Source organism: Nelumbo nucifera, chromosome 2, assembly GCF_055504915.1.
Source record: "Nelumbo nucifera cultivar China Antique chromosome 2, China Antique-T2T, whole genome shotgun sequence".
Classification (NCBI taxonomy): domain Eukaryota; kingdom Viridiplantae; phylum Streptophyta; class Magnoliopsida; order Proteales; family Nelumbonaceae; genus Nelumbo; species Nelumbo nucifera.
The window spans coordinates 89,522,644-89,539,541 of record NC_142650.1 but is presented as its reverse complement, the minus strand read 5'-3'; the positions used below and the strand labels follow the sequence as shown (position 1 = coordinate 89,539,541).

Genomic DNA, 16,898 nt, shown 5'->3' with positions numbered 1-16,898 from the left:
CAAACTTCTTGTACCTACACCCCACAACAGAACGGTATAGCTGAACGGAAAAGTCGACATCTCCTTGAAACAGCTCGGTCCTTGATGCTTAATATGAATGTCCCAAAGCATTTTTGGAGTGATGTCGTCCTCACATCCTGTTTTCTGATCAATCGGATGCCCATGTCCATCCTTGGAAGTCAATCCCCCTTCACGGTGTTGTTTCCCACCTTGTCTCCATTTCCTCTCACCCCAAGAGTCTTTGGATGTGTTAGTTTTGTTCAACACTTGGGGCCTGGTTTAGACAAGTTAGATGCACAAACTACTAAGTGTATCTTTCTTGGCTACTCGAGGACTCAGAAAGGGTACAAGTGCTATAACCTTAAATTCCATAAGTCATTTGTGTGCTCTGATGTCACATTCTTTAAATCAGTTCCTTTTTTCTCAGATGTTGTGGTTTCTTCTCCTTCCTCCGTAGTTCCTCTTCCCGTCCCTATTGCGGATCCCCTTCCCGTGGCTCCCATTCCTGCTGCAGATTCACATCCCATGCCAGTTACTACTGAGAGGCCGCCCATCACACAAGTGTATACCCACAGAAGAGCATCGGCCCCTCCAATTCAGCCCTCGTCGACAGATCTTGCTATTGCTTCTTCTCCCTCAGATCTTGATCTTCCTATTGCTCTACGGAAAGGTAAACGTACTTGTACTTCTCATCCTATTTCACACTATGTTTCAGCTGCTCACCTTTCTGCTTCTCATCGCAACTTTATATCATTGCTCTCATCTGTTTCCATTGCCAAGACTGTCCAGGAAGCCCTTATCTCCCCAGGGTGGCGGCAAGCCATGGAAGAGGAACTCTCTGCTCTACAACACAATCACACGTGGGAACTCACTGTTCTTCCTCCTAGTAAGCATGTTGTTGGGTGTAAGTGGGTTTATACAGTGAAGTATCTTCCAAATGGCAGTGTGGAACGATTGAAGGCCAGGTTAGTGGCCAAGGGCTATTCTCAGCAGTATGGTGTGGACTATATGGAGACATTTTCTCCTGTGGCTAAAATTGGTTCAGTTCGGGTGTTGATTTCATTAGTTGCTATGTATGATTGGCCTCTTGTACAACTTGACATAAAAAAATGCTTTCCTACACGGTGATCTCATTGAGGAAGTATATATGGAGCAACCACCAAGGTTTGTTGCTCAGGGGGAGGATGGTAATGTTTGTAGACTCAAAAAGGCAATTTATGGACTGAAACAATCTCCACGTGCTTGGTTTGGCAGGTTTAGTGAAGTGGTGAAGGCCTTTGGGATGAAACAGTGTCAGGTTGATCATTCTGTGTTCAGCTATAACTCAAAAGATGGAAAAATCTTGTTAGTCGTGTATGTGGATGATATTGTCATAACTGGAAGTGACAGCAATGGAATTGACAGACTGAAAAAGTTTTTACAGGATCACTTCCATACGAAAGATCTGGGGAAGCTAAAGTACTTCTTAGGAATAGAAGTTGCGAGGTCAAAACAGGGGATCAACCTATGTTAGAGGAAATATGTTCTTGATCTACTTGAAGAAACAGGGCTGTTAGGTGCTAAACCAGCAGAGACTCCTATGGAATTCAATGCCAAGTTGAGTGTTGATGCAGGTGAAGAGTTTGATGATCCTGGAAGATACAGGAGATTGGTGGGAAAGTTGAACTACCTGACCATTACCCGATGAGATATATCATTTGTTGTGAGTATGGTGAGTCAGTTTATGCAACATCCTCGGATTCCTCATTGGGAAGCAGTTCTAAGGATTGTTAGGTACCTTAAGGGTGTTCCAGGTCGTGGTTTGCTATACCGAAGTGGAGGGACCCTTGAGATAGTCGGGTACACAGATGTTGATTGGGCTGGTTCTATATCAGACAGGAGATCAACTACAGGGTATTGTACCTTCCTTGGTGGCAATCTTGTAACTTGGAAGAGCAAGAAACAAACAATGGTGGCAAGGAGTAGTGCAGAAGCTGAGTACAGGGCTATGGCTCATACCACATGTGAACTAGTATGGTTGAAGAACTTGCTACAAGAGATGGGGTTCTCAATTGATAAACCCATGAAACTATACTATGATAACCAAGTTGTTGTTCACATCTCTTCCAACCCAGTCTTCCATGAGAGAACTAAGCATATTGAGGTTGATTATCACTTCGTAAGAGAGAAAGTGATAAGTGGAGTGATAACCACATCTCATGTGAGCTCAGGAAATCAGTGGGCAGATCTCTTTACAAAGGATTGTCTCGGGGCAGAGTAGATTATATTTGTGACAAGCTGGGACCATATGACATATACTCTCCAGCTTGAGGGGGAGTGTTAGAATACACGAATCAGGGGTATTTTGGTCTTTGTGGTTTATCTGTTTGAGAGTGAAAGGTCTATTTTATTTAAGTTATGTGTCCCATCTTTCATGAGGGACAATATGGTCTTTCTTGTAACTCTATTATTTGAAATAAATACAAGTGGGTCGGTTAAGTGGGACTGATTTTTCTTCTTCCTAATCTAGTCGAACCCTTCTTCTCTTCTTCTTCTTCTTCTTCTTCTTCTTCTTCTTCTTTCTTTTCTTCTTCTCTACTTTAACCTAGAATCGAATAGGGTTTTCTTACAGAATTAAGTGATCAAGGTTAGGTCTTTGGTCAAGATTGGAGGTGCCAATCAGATTTTTTGGTTCTCTCATCAAGATTGAAGTTGGCGATCAAGAAGATTTTTCTCCGAGATCAGTTTTGTTTCAGAAGTTTCTCGGGTTGATCAGAATCAAGATCAGTTTTGAGCAAACTGAAGTTGGCGATCAGAATTTCAGCAAGAATTTTTTGAATCAAGATCAGTTTTTTTTTTCAGAAATTCCTAGGTAAGGTCTTATTCCTTCTTGAGGGCAGCTTAATTTGTGAGGTACGGCTATATAGAATTTTTTTCTTTTTCTCTTTCTAGGGTTTTAAGAGAAAACCCTGAAATTCAGGACTGTTACTGTGTCTGGATAAGAGGTTAAACTTATTTTTAAGTTTGACCGCTATCAGATTTCTGTTCTCTGGTCTTTGTTTTTGGAGTTCTGTACCCAGGCCAACTACTATTAGTTCTCAGATTTAGTAGACTGATTGATACAGTGATACAGTGAATTGGAATTTTTTTTTCTCTGAATCTGATTTATGCTTCTAGACCTACCGTCATTAGTTTTTTCAGACCCAGTAAGCTAATTGTTACAGTAAATAGAAGGTGTTTTTTGCTTAACCCCTAACCAAGAATGGAGTTCAAGCACCAAGGGGAGGGTGTTTTTGGGACTGGTTCAGGTGGCATGACTGAAAACAACTTCCAGATTACAACTGTAAAGTTTGATGGTTCAAACTACTTAGAGTGGGTCCAATCAGCCATGATGGTCATTGGGGGAAGAGGAAAACTGAACTATTTGTTGGGAGATGTGAAGGAACCAAATAAGGAGGATCCGACTTATGCTAAGTGGATTCAGGAAAATTATTTAGTGATGACATGGCTGTGCAATTCCATGCAACCACACATCAGCCGAAATTACTTATGGGCAAAAACAGCTAAAGAAATATGGGATATTGTGAAAGAAACCTAATCTCAATCCCTTAATGTTGCTAGGGCTTATGAGCTGAAATGTGTGGTTAAAAATCTCAAGCACGGTGAAAAACAAGTTTTTGTTTATTTTTCCATCTTGAAATCCCTATGGCATGAAATTGATCACCTTGAATCAATTGAATGGGAAAGTTAGAAGGATGCACAGATTTATTGAAAACAGATTAAAACTAATAGTGTTTGAGTTCCTGGCTGGTCTAAATTCGGAATATGGTATTGTGAGGCAGCAACTGTTGACAAGAGACCGTGTAACTCTGTCCCAAGCCTATTCCTTAGTGCACAGCGAAGAGACTAGGAGAAAAGTTATGCTACAGCAACAACCTTTTGAATCAGCTCTGGTAGCAATTAAGCCCAAATCTAGGAGTGATAAGGAAAGAGACATGAAGAAGGAAGCTAAGAAGGACCTTATGTGAGCATTAGAAGAAACCTAAACATACTAAAGAGACCTGTTGGAAGTTACATCCACATCTAGTTCCAGCAAAACAGTTAGAAATAAAAAGGGGAATGCAAATATGGCTGCTAACACTGATAGTAAAACATCATCTAGCACAAGAGGCAATCCTCTAGATACTCTAGTTGTTGTCCAAGCTGCTCTAGTTCAGCTGGAAAATGAAGTTGGTAATTCAGCTCCACCTCCTCAGACACCATCAGCACCCCCTACCTCAGCTTTTGCTCATTCAGGTAATCGGGCCTCAGCTCACCATGCCTCAGTTATAGGTAATACAAAACATTCATGGATAATAGATTCTGGAGCATCTGACCATATGACTGGCTTGTCGTCACTATTTACTACTTATCACTTATCTTCAGGCAGAGACAAAGTGTCCATTGCTGATGGCTCCCTCGTTCCTATTTCTGGCAAGGGAGACATCAAGTTGTCTAATGCTATTTCCTTATATTCGGTTTTGCATGTTCCTAAGCTTAGTACTAACTTGCTTTCAGTTAGTATCATTACAAAAAACCAGAATTGTTCAGTAACATTTTTTCCGGATCGATGTGTTTTTCAGGATCTGGAGACAAGGAAGGTGATTGGGACTGGCCGTGAGGCAAATGGAGTCTATCTGCTTGGAGGGAGTCCTCATTGGGAAGATAGTGAGACTAAGAGGTCTTGTGTTTCTCAGTCTGTTGATTAGGTTATGCTTTGGCATAATAGGATGGGTCATTTATCTTTTTGGGCTTTGAAGAGTTTGTTTCCTACTTTATTTGAATCTATCTAGATGTCAAGTTTGAAATGTAAGAGTTGTGAACTTGCAAAACACTACAAGACAACCTATTCATTAAGTAACAATAGAAGTAATATTCCCTTTAAAATTGTGCATACTGATGTTTGGGGACCTTACCATACCACTGCCATGGGGGGGTACAGATATTTCCTAATGTTTGTTGACGATTTTACTTGTTTTTCGTGGATTTATCTCATGTGTTCTCGAGATGAGGTTCCAGCATTAACTCGGATCTTTCATCGGATGATTTTAACCCAATTTAGGGTCAAAATCAAAATTTTTAGATCTGATAATGGGATTATCCATCAGAGTACATGTCCTCATACACCACAGCAAAATGGGGTTGCTGAGAGAGAATAGACACATATTGGAGGTAGCCAGAAGCATTATTGCTAACATATGAACAGTGAGGGCCACCTTAGTGGGGTCCACATTGAGGGGGAGTGTAGAGAACACTAATGTGGACCCCACTAAGGTGGCCCTCACTGTTCGTATGTTATAAATAAGTTATGATTAGGATCAGTTCCTTATGATAAGATTAGGACTAGTCTTTTATAAGATTAGGATAAGATTAGGATTAGTCTTTTTTTCAGCTTTATCTTTATCTTATCTTGTTATCTTATCTTATCTTGCCATTTATGCAATTCAGTCCTTTTACAAGTATGATACTATGTATATAAATTTAAGAGGGGGGCAGCTGTTTAAACACATCAACCCAATTCTCTTTTATCAAAATCTCTCTCTCTCTCTCTTTTTCTCCCTCTTCTTTTCTTCTTTTTTTTTCTTCTCCTTTTAAGTGTCTATTCAATCTTGAGCGACTACTGATTGCATTTGCAATATTAGGTCTACTGAGGGATAAATAAAGCAGATTTACCAACTAATCTCTGATATTTCTCTTTGTTAGAATACAATTCATCATCATCTTCCTACAACCCATGATTCAACTCTATTGGAGTATCTGTTGGTTGAGTTCCTAATTTCCTTGTCTCCTTTAGTAGGTCTAATCCAGACTTTCTTTGATGGGTATAGATGCCCTCATGGGATCTTGTCACCTCTATTCCTAATAAATATTTCAGAGGTCCCAAATCCTTAATTTCAAATTGTGAAGCTAAGAAGCCTTTCAACTTTTTAAGGTCATCTGAATCGTTTCCAATAACCACCATTATCATCAGCATAAACAATCAATGTTGTTAGTTTTCCTTCATTTCTTTTATAGAACAAACCGTGATAAGCATTGCTTTGATTTTACGCAACAACCTTCATTGCCTTGCATAATCTTTTGAACCAAGCCCTTGGGCATTGTTTAAGGCCATATAAGGTCTTCCTTAGCTTGCACACCTTTCTTCCCATGTCATATCCTATAGGAGGATCCATGTAGGCTTCTTGTAGATCTCCATTTAAGAAAGCATTATTGACATCCAATTAATGCAATTTCCAAGAAAAATTGAGTACATGTGAAAGTAACACCCATATAGTATTCAATTTGGCAACTGGAGCAAAGATCTCCTTATAATCAATACCTTCTTTTGGGTGAATCCCTTTGCAATTGTAAGAAAACCCTATTCAATTCTAGGTTAAAGTAGAGAAGAAGAAGTAGAGAAGAAGAAGAAGAAGAAGAAGAAGAGTATATGTCATATAGTCCCAGCTTGTCACAAATATAATCTACTCTGTCCCGAGACAATCCCTTTGTAAAGAGATCTTCTGCCCACTGATTTCCTGAGCTCACATGAGATATGGTTATCACTCCACTTATCACTTTCTCTCTTACAAAGTGACAATCAACCTCAATATGCTTAGTTCTCTCATGGAAGACTGGGTTGGAAGAGATGTGAACAGCAGCTTGGTTATCACAGTATAGTTTCATGGGTTTATCAACTGAGAACCTCATCTCTTGTAGCAAGTTCTTCAACCATACTAGTTCACATGTGGTATGAGCCATAGCCCTGTACTCAGCTTCTGCACTACTCCTTGCCACCATTGTTTGTTTCTTGCTCTTCCAAGTTACAAGATTGCCACCAAGGAAGGTACAATACCCTGTAGTTGATCTCCTGTCTGATATAGAACCAGCCCAATCAGCATCTGTGTACCCTACTATCTCAAGGGTCCCTCCACTACGGTATAGCAAACCACGACCTGGAGCACCCTTTAGGTACCTAACAATCCTTAGAACTGCTTCCCAATGAGGAATCCGAGGATGTTGCATAAACTGACTCACCATACTCATAGCAAATGATATATCTAGTTGGGTAATGGTCAGGTAGTTCAACTTTCCCACCAACCTCCTGTATCTTCCTGAATCATCAAACTCTTCACCTGCATCAACACTCAACTTGACATTGAATTCCATAGGAGTCTCTGCTGGTTTAGCACCTAACAACCCTGTTTCTTCAAGTAGGTCAAGAACATATTTTCTCTGACATAAGTTAGTTCCATGTTTTGACCTTGCAACCTCTATTCCCAGGAAGTACTTTAGCTTACCCAAATCTTTCGTATTGAAGTGGTCCTGTAGAAATTTCTTGAACCTGTCGATTCTGTTACTGTCACTCCCAGTTATGACAATATCATCCACATACACCACTAGCAAGATTTTCCCATCTTTTGAGTCGTGGCTGAACACAGAATGGTCTACCTGACATTGTTTCATCCCAAAGTCTTTCACCACTTCACTTAACCTGCCAAACCAAGCATGTGGAGATTGTTTCAGTCCATAAATTGCCTTTTTGAATCTACAAACCTTACCATCTTCCCCCTGAGCAACAAACCTTGGTGGTTGCTCCATATATACTTCCCCAATGAGATCACCGTGTAGGAAAGCATTTTTTATGTCAAGTTGTACAAGAGGCCAATCATACATAGCAACTAATGAAATCAACACCCGAACTGAACCAATTTTAGCCACAGGAGAAAATGTCTCCATATAGTCCACACCATACTGCTGAGAATAGCCCTTGGCCACCCAACAACATGCTTACCTGGAGGAAGAGCAGTGAGTTCCCATGTGTGATTGTGGTGTAGAGCTGAGAATTCCTCTTCCATGGCTTGCCGCCACCCTGGGGAGGTAAGGGCTTCCTGGACAGTCTTGGGAATGGAAATAGATGACAGCAATGATATAAAGTTGCGATGAGAAGCAGACAGGTGAGCAACTGAAACATAGTGTGAAATAGGATGAGAAGTACAAGTGCGTTTACCTTTCCGCAGGGCAATAGGAAGATCAAGATCTGAGGGAGAAGAAGCAGTGGCAGGATCTGTCAACGAGGGCTGAATTGCAGGAGGAGTCGGAGCTCTTCTGTGGCTATACACTTGTGTGATTGGTGGCCTTTCAGTAGTAACTGGCATGGGAGGTGAATCTGCAGCAAGAATGGGAGCCACGGGAAGGGGATCCGCAACAGGGACGGGAAGAGGAACCACGGAGGAAGGAAAAGAAACCACAACATCTGAGAAAAAAGGAACTGATTCAAAGAAGGTGACATCAGAGCACACAAATGACTTATGAAATTTAGGGTTATAGCACTTATACCCTTTCTGAGTCCTCGAGTAGCCAAGAAAGATACACTTAGTAGTTTGTGCATCTAACTTGTCTAAACCATGCCCCAAGTGTTGAACAAAACAAACACATCCAAAGACTCTTGGGGTGAGAGGAAATGGAGACAATGTGGGAAACAACACCGAGAAAGGGGATTGACTTCCAAGGATGGACATGGGCATCCGATTGATCAGAAAACAGGATGTGAGGACGACATCACTCCAAAAATGCTTTGGGACATTCATATTAAGCATCAAGGACCGAGCTGTTTCAAGGAGATGTCGACTTTTCCGTTCAGCTATACCGTTCTGTTGTGGGGTGTAGGTACAAGAAGTTTGATGAATTATCCCATGGTGCTCTAAGTATTGCTGAAATGGTGATGAGCTGTACTCTTTGGCATTATCGGAGCGAAGAATTTTAATATGAACACCAAATTGGGTGCGTATTTCAGTATAAAATTTTTGAAAAATGGAAAACAATTCACTGCAATCTTTCATAAGATAAATCCATGTCATCCTTGAAAAGTCTTCAACAAAAATTACAAAATACTTATAGCCATTGTATGACATCACTATGATTGGACCCCAGACATCAGAATGAACTAAAGAAAAAGGACTCGAGACACGACTATCAACTCTTGGACTAAAAGAGACTCTATGATGTTTCCCAAGTTGACATGACTCACAATCCAAAGATGAAAGATGACTCATTGAAGGAACCAACAACTTCAGAGCCTTGAGAGAAGGATGACGAAGTCTGCAGTGCCATTGAAGAGGAGTAAGAGACGACTGAAAAGCTACTAGAGGGCCACCACCATCATAGTAATACATTCCACCTGCCTCATGCCCTCCACCAATCTTCATCCCCGTCTTGAGATCTTGAAACACACAAGAAGAGGGATAAAAGGTTATGGAACAGTTAAGGGATTTGGTTAATCTATTAACAGACATAAGGTTAAAGGGGAACTTGGGAACATATAAAACAGATGATAAAGACAAGGAGGAGAGATCAACATCACCAACACCACAGATGGGAGATGTAGAACCATTAGCAAGTGTAACTATTTGAGATGTGGAGGGCCGAGAAAGAGAAGAAAATACATTAGGAGTCCCAGACATATGGTCCGATTGCTTGCAGCCTTTAATTGGTAGGTCTCTCTTTCTCTTCCTTAAATAAACACTTAGCAGCCTTTCATCATCAAGGTTACGAGCAGTTGTGAGTTGCCTCAATGCAAGGAGCAGTAGAAAAAGGAATTTCATCACTGGTAGTCTGAACTAGATAAGTAGACTCAATAGAAGGAGAGTCAATGGAGAGAGAATCGGAGGGAGAAGTTGGAAGAGAAGAAGCAAAAGCTAAGACAAAAGGGTTTGCCTTAGAGGAAATCTCTTCCACTCTATTTGACTCCCTCTAAAGAGGATTCCGAAGAGACTCAAAGAAAGAGTGTGACTCACAAAAGGTAACATCTTTGGTGATGAACTTCCTCCTAGTAGCTAGATCAAGACACTTGTATTCCTTTTGTGTAGGAGAGTAACCCAAAAACACTCCACAGATTGCCTTAGGATCTAGTTTTGCCCTTTTGGGATCCTTAACATAGACAAAACACACACAACCAAAAACCTTAGGGGGCAAAGAGAACATAGGTTGCTCTAGACAGAGGATAGAGAAAGGAATTCTCATCCCCAAAACCTTAGATGGCATTTGGTTGGTGAGATAAGAAGATGTCAAGGTTCAAAGTATTGATACGATATGCCCCGTATCGGGCGTATCATATCGCATCTTTAGGGGTCCGATACACCTGTTTATAGGTGTTTTCAGGAACCCTTTTTAATGAATAATATATATAAAATTGAAATTTGAAAAAGAAAACTAAAAAAAAACATAAAGGCACGTGGTTTAAAGTATCGATATACCTTTGCCGATACACAAAGGTGTATCAATACGTTGAACCTTGGAAGCTATGAGTACTACATGGGACCAAAACTTCTTTGGAACCTTGCTTTGAAACAATGGAGCACAGGTGGTTTCAAGTAAATGTCTTTTCTTTCTTTTTGCAACTCTATTTTGTTGTGGTAAGTACACAATGATTAATGTAAGGTCCCTTCATATTCAAAGGACACATTTAGAGATTTCTTAAAATATCCAACTGCATTGTCTAAACAACTTTTTAAACTGTCTCAATCATCTTGTAGAAAACCATAATGATTCTAGGCACTTCCTCTCATTCTTTCATTAGGTAAATCCAAGTATATCTTGTAAAATGATCAATAAAACTAATGATCAATAGAAGTAATGGGTGAAGGACCCCATAGGTCCACACATCTGAATGAATTAAATCAAAAGGAGCATTGACTTCATTACTATAACTTGGTTAGTTTGTTTTACAATGCTTAGGCTTGACACGCATCACAAAAAAGACGTTCAAAGGATACTTTTTCAAATATCTTTGGAAACAAGTCTCTTAACAACAGAAAAGACAAATGACCCAATCTGGCATGCTAGAGATAGACCAAAGTACTAGACTCCTTGCATTCACTAATACGAGTAGATGATGCCTTAAGAACCAAACCAATGTCTTCATTGAGATAGTAGATACCTCCAGATTCATGACCACTCCCAATCCTTTGCTTTGTCAATTGGTTTTGGAAAACACAATGAGTGACTAAAAGGTCAGAATGCAATTCAAAGTTTTTGTTATTCTAGAACATGAAAGGTAGATTTCAGAGAAGAGCTTTTCCAAGTTGGATATCTCCTTTCCCATGAAAAGAGAGAGCCATCAGCAACCCTCACTTATCTTGTTTGGAAATTAGATGATAAGAGGAAAATAAGGAAGAATTGTTGGTCATGTGTTCATAAGCTCCTAAGTCAATGACCCTTGAGTTAGGTGGACAAGACTGAATATTTGATGTATTATGGGCCACAGGGGTACTGTGGTCTTTTTACCTTTTATTATTGTTTTACTGTGTTGCCTTACTATATAATAGAAAGTTGGTGCCACCAGCCTTGATTTTTGCCTGTCCAATCTCAATTTATCTCTTCCTCTCTTCTCTCTCTTCTCTTATTTTCCCTTTTCTGTTTTTTTTTTCTTTATTTCTATCAAGAAAACATGGTATAAGAGCAGGTTTTGTGGGTCTATAGACAGATTGAACCGTTTTTTCCACTTTCCTTGCTGATTTCCAGTTCGATCTCAGGAGAAATCACATTAGACTGATCTAAAAGGAGTTTTTATCTTCCTTTTCTTTTTTTCTTGGTCGTTTGCCAAGATAGAGCTGTTTGCTCATGGTGATTGAATGTTGTGAAGTTTTTTGGTGGTGTTCAACACCTGTATGGATCATGTGATCCTTCCTGTACCTAGATGGGTGGTGTTTCTTGGTCAAGTATAATCGGTGGTGACTGTAATTAGGGGTGAGCATTCGGTTTTTTGGTTCAAAACCGAACCGAAAAAACCGAAATTTTGATAACCGAATTAGCTATATATGAAACCGAACTATTTGAAAACCGAATAAACCGAACCGAATTTTTTTCAGTTATTTCAGTTCTAACTGAACTATTTGAAAACAGTCACTATTGGGATGACCATTGAGGAAAAATATCAATTTCGGAACTGAATCTACACTCCACAGAACAGAATAACCGGATTCATCAGACGGATTACAAGTATATATTATCTGACATTAATGGTAAAAAGAATGACTAAAGATTTTCAAAATGCCTTCAACCTTTAGTAGTGTCACTTTCAGAATGCCGGGACTTTGGACTTCTGAAAGGACTGAAGAAGAAGAAGTTAATAAATACTTGTTGGCTGTTGTAAGCCTGTAAGGCTTGTAAAGCTGTAACCCGGCGGTGAAAAGATTGAAGAAGAAGAAGAGCCGAAGATAAGAAGTCTGCCTGAGTGCAGAGTGCCTGCCTGAACTGCGGCAGTCGGAACTCGGAACTCGGAAGAAGAAGAAGAACCGAAGAAGGTTGTAACTGGCTGTAACTGCGGCAGTTGGAAGTCTGCCTGAGCCTGGAGGCTGGAGCTGTCGGGTTGGGAGTCTGGGACTTGGCCACTTGGGAGGATTGTCGATCTCTGCCTCTCTGGAGTCTGGTCTGCTCTTGCTCTGGAGTCTGGAACAGACAATGAGACGAACAATGGAACTGGTCCAACTAGAAACTGCCAAACTGGAAAGTCTGGAAGTCTCAGGTCTGGATTCTTGAAGCGCCGCAGTGAGGACTGAGGAAGACGAAGAGTCTTCTCTTCTTTCTATTTTCGATGGAAGTCTCAAGTCCGGATTCTGGTTTCTGGAAGTGCCGTAGTGAGGACTGAGGAAGACGAAGAGTCTTCTCTTCTTTCTATTTTCGATTTTCCTGTTTTGGACTTTACGTGATCATGTCTAATACGTTAACTTTATTGCCTGGCTTATTTGCTAATTCGGTTAATGGACTTATGGTCTGGCGGCAAATTAAGAAAGACAGGATTTGCGACAAATTAAGAAAGATATGATTTGATTGATTAAGAGATTTGAATAAATTTAGGAAAGATTAGATTTGAATAAATTTAGGAAAGTCATATCCTAGGATTAGGGGAAAGATTTAGTCAATCCCTAATTGAGAGAAATTCTAGGGGTTTGTCTTTCCTATCTTCTCTTATTTAAGGTGTATGCTCAATATGTTTTTTATCATCAATAAAGAAAATCTTCTTCTTTTCTCCCTCTATATTTCGCAACATGGTATCAGAGCTTTAGGGTTCGATCATGAATTTTAAGGCTGCCATGGTTGGCTCAGGTTCAGCATCTTCGGATGCTACAAGTGGTATGACATCTTCGGAGGGAGGTATTCAGCCAGTGGCTATTTCTCTTTCTGAGAATTCCCTTCAAATTACCATTCATAAATTGAATGAAAAAATTATCTTGAGTGGTCTCAGTCCGTGCGGTTGGTGATTGACGACAAAGGGAAACTCGGCTATTTGAATGGCAAAGTGAAACCCCCAGCCACTGATGATCCAAAGTACAGGCAGTGGCGTTCTGAAAATTCTATGGTTACCACCTGGTTGATCATCTCTATGGATCCGGTGGTTGGAAAACCATTCATGTTTCTGCCGACGGCTCGCGATGTGTGGGAAGCTGTTAGGGAAACCTATTCAGATTTGGACAATCATTCACAACTGTTCGAACTGAATACCCGAATGTGGAAGATGCAGCAAGGTGAACGTGAAGTAACAGCCTATTATAATGAGATGATGGTTGTTTGGCAGGAGTTGGATTTATTGGAAGAAGAAGAATGGGAAAGTCCCAGTGAGAGTGCTCGGTACAAAAAGAAGATAGAAAGAGGCCGGGTTTTTGTCTTCTTGGCTGGTTTGAACAAAGAACTCGATGAGGTTCGGGGACGTATCTTAGGACGAAAGCCCTTGCCTACTATAAGAGAGGTTTTTTCAGAAGTGCGTAGAGAAGAAGCACGGCGGCAAGTGATGTTGAAGAATGTTAGTGAAACGAAAACAGAGAATGAAGGGTCCGCTCTTGTGGCCCGAGGTGCAAACTTAGACGGAGATAAACGAGGAGGAAAGCAGAGGCCTTGGTGTGATCATTGTAGAAAGCCATGGCATACTCGGGAAACTTGCTGGAAGCTGCTCGGGAAACTGGCGGGTTGGAAGAAAAAATCAAGCAGTGACAACAAGTCAGAGGGATATGTCCGCGCACTTCAAGTAAGCAACTCGGATCCCGAGCAGCAATCATCCTCAGAGTCTCTTCCTTTCACAAAGGAACAAATAGAGCACTTATATAAAATGTTTCAATCTCAATCGTTAAGAAATTCTAACCCATCCTGTTCTCTAGCTCAGTCAGGTAATTTTTTCACTACAGCCATTGCTTGTACCAAATCTAATGGCTCCCGGATACTAGATTCAGGTGCCACTGATCATATGACTAGCACTTCGCAATTCTTTTCTTCATATACACCCTGTGCAGGGAATCAAAAGGTTAAGATTGCAGATGGTTCCTTTGCTACTGTTGCCGGGAAAGGAACTGTATCTATTTCTTATTCTCTAAACCTCAAAGATGTTCTGCATGTTCCTAACCTATCATACAATCTCTTATCAGTCAGCAAACTAACCCTTGATCATAATTGTCGAGTTAATTTTTGGTCTTCTTGTTGTGAATTTCAGGATTTAACCTCGGGGAAGATGATTGGGGGTGCTAAACAGGATGGTGGTCCCTACCTCTTTAATAAAGGATCTACCTTTGGAAGGCAAGACCGACAGACTTGTTTCAGCTCCATTTCTGTTTCTAGTGACAGTGAAGTTTTGTTATGGCATTAATCGATTAGGACATCCTAGCTTTCAATATTTAAAGCATCTATTTCCCAAGTTATTCATGAATAAAAATCATTCAGTTTTCAAGTGTGAATCTTGTGAATTAGCAAAACATCATTGTGTTGTTTTTCAGTCTCAACCATATAAAAAATCAAAACCATTTACCATGATTCACAGTGATGTTTGGGGCCCTTCTAGAGTAACAACTCTTTCTGGAAAACGTTGGTTCATTACTTTTATTGATGATCATACTAGGGTCACTTGGGTTTTCCTTTTAAAAGAGAAATCTGATGCTGAAACTGTGTTCAAAAATTTCTATAACATGGTTCAAACACAATTTCAGACTCAGATTAAAATTTTTCAAAGTGATAATGGAAAGGAATTCTTTAACAATATGTTGGGGAATTTTTTTGCTGAGAAAGGAATTGTTCACCAAAGTTCGTGTAATAATACACCTCAACAAAATGGGGTGGCTGAAAGGAAAAAGAAACATCTCTTTGAAGTTGTTAGAGCCCTAAGTTTTCAAACTAAGGTTCCTAAGCATCTTTGGGGAGAAGTCGTTTTAACAACCACTTATTTGATTAACAGACTACCTACACGAATTTTGGATTTTAAAACACCCATACAGGTTTTCATTGACTGTTTTCCAAACTCTCGACTAGTGACAAACATTCCCTTAAAAATTTTTGGAAGTGTGGCCTTTGTTCATAACCATGATCCTAAACATTCAAAACTTGATCGAAAAGCACATAAATGTATTTTTGTAGGCTATCCCACTAATCAGAGAGGTTACAAATGCTTTGATCCAGTTTTGAAAAGGATGTTTGTGACTATGAATGTCACATTCTTTGAAGGAACCTCGTACTACAGCAAATCCCATCTTCAGGGGGAGAGCAACACTAGTGAAGATGGTTTTTTAGATGGTTCTGATTTAATGTTTGAATTTGTCCATAATGATGTTCCTCACAACCAGTCACCGAAAGAAGTGAGGCAGAAAATACAAAATTAGTGGAAACAAATGAATTAAATATTGAAAATGAACAACCTTCGGTGATGCCATTTCAAAATAAAAAGCTGCAACAACAGAGATGTGTGCGAAACAGTATAAAGGCCTTGTATATTCAAGGGAACATCTAGCACTGAAAATGAGAGGCACTACTCCGCAGCATCAACAAGAATCTGATCTAAGGGCGGATCATGAAATTCATGATAATTCTCCAAAAATACCTGAAAATATTCCTCCAAGTAATTCTAGTTCTTCCAGTCAGGTTGATCTTCCCATTGCTCTTAGGAAAGGTGTTAGGTCTTGTACAAAACATCCTCTGTCAAATTTTGTATCTTACAAAAATATTTCACCTTCATATTGTGCCTTTATTTCACAAGTGTCTAGTGTTTCCATTCCTAACAGTATCCAGGAGGCTCTAAATGTTCCCGAGTGGAAAGAAGTTGTTTTTGAGGAGATGAGAGCTTTGGAAAAGAATGCCTACTTGGGAGAAAGTGGACTTGCCGGATGGAAAGACAATTGTTGGTTGTAAATGGGTGTTCACTCTGAAGTACAACTTAGATGGATCCTTGGGGAGATACAAGGCTCGCCTAGTAGCTAAAGGCTTTACTCAGACATATGGAGTAGACTACTCTAAGACCTTTTCTCCAGTGGCGAAGCTAAATACAGTTCGAGTACTCTTATCGGTTGCAGCTAATCTTGACTGGCCATTGAATCAGCTGGATGTGAAGAATGCATTTTTGAATGGAGACTTGGAAGAAGAAGTACATATGGAGCCTCCACCTGGTTTCACTAAGAAGTTTGGAATTAAGGTATGCAAGCTAAAAAAATCTCTATATGGACTTAAACAGTCTTCCAGAGCCTTTATTGAAAGATTCACAAGGTTCGTTAAAAGTCAAGGATATGGTCGAGGACAATCTGATCATACTCTTTTCACAAAAAGATCCACCAAAGACAAGGTTTCGGTTCTAATTGTCTATGTTGATGACATAATCTTGACTGGAGATGATATTGAAGAGATGAGTAGACTAAAGCAGAGCTTAGCCAAGGAGTTCGTGATTAAAGACTTAGGCCAGCTAAGGTACTTTCTTGGAATGTAAGTGGCAAGATCAAAGAAGGGCATTGTGGTTTCGCAACGAAAATATATTTTAGATCTCTTGAAAGAAACTGGAATGAGTGGATGCAAACCTTTAGACACTCCGATAGAAGTTAATACTAAACTTGGAGAAGTTAAAGATGGGGTTCTAGTAGATACAGGAAGATACCAAAGGC

At 40.0% G+C, this 16,898-nt stretch overlaps 1 protein-coding gene across 5 annotated transcripts in view; it reads left to right on the top strand.

The window, feature by feature from the left end:
* Positions 1-16,898, top strand: part of LOC104606031 (PH, RCC1 and FYVE domains-containing protein 1-like) — a 101,201-nt gene that overhangs the window by 63,638 nt on the left and 20,665 nt on the right. Inside the window, exon 8 of one of the 5 annotated variants that reach the window (XM_010271041.3) lies at positions 4,602-4,699. The exons of 3 other annotated variants lie outside the window; for them this stretch is intronic. In XM_010271041.3, the coding sequence (XP_010269343.1) occupies positions 4,602-4,699 (98 nt within the window). Of the gene's footprint in view, positions 1-4,601; positions 4,700-14,476; positions 14,560-16,898 lie in introns of all 5 variants that reach the window. One more of the 5 variants, XM_019199231.2, reaches the window with a different exon arrangement.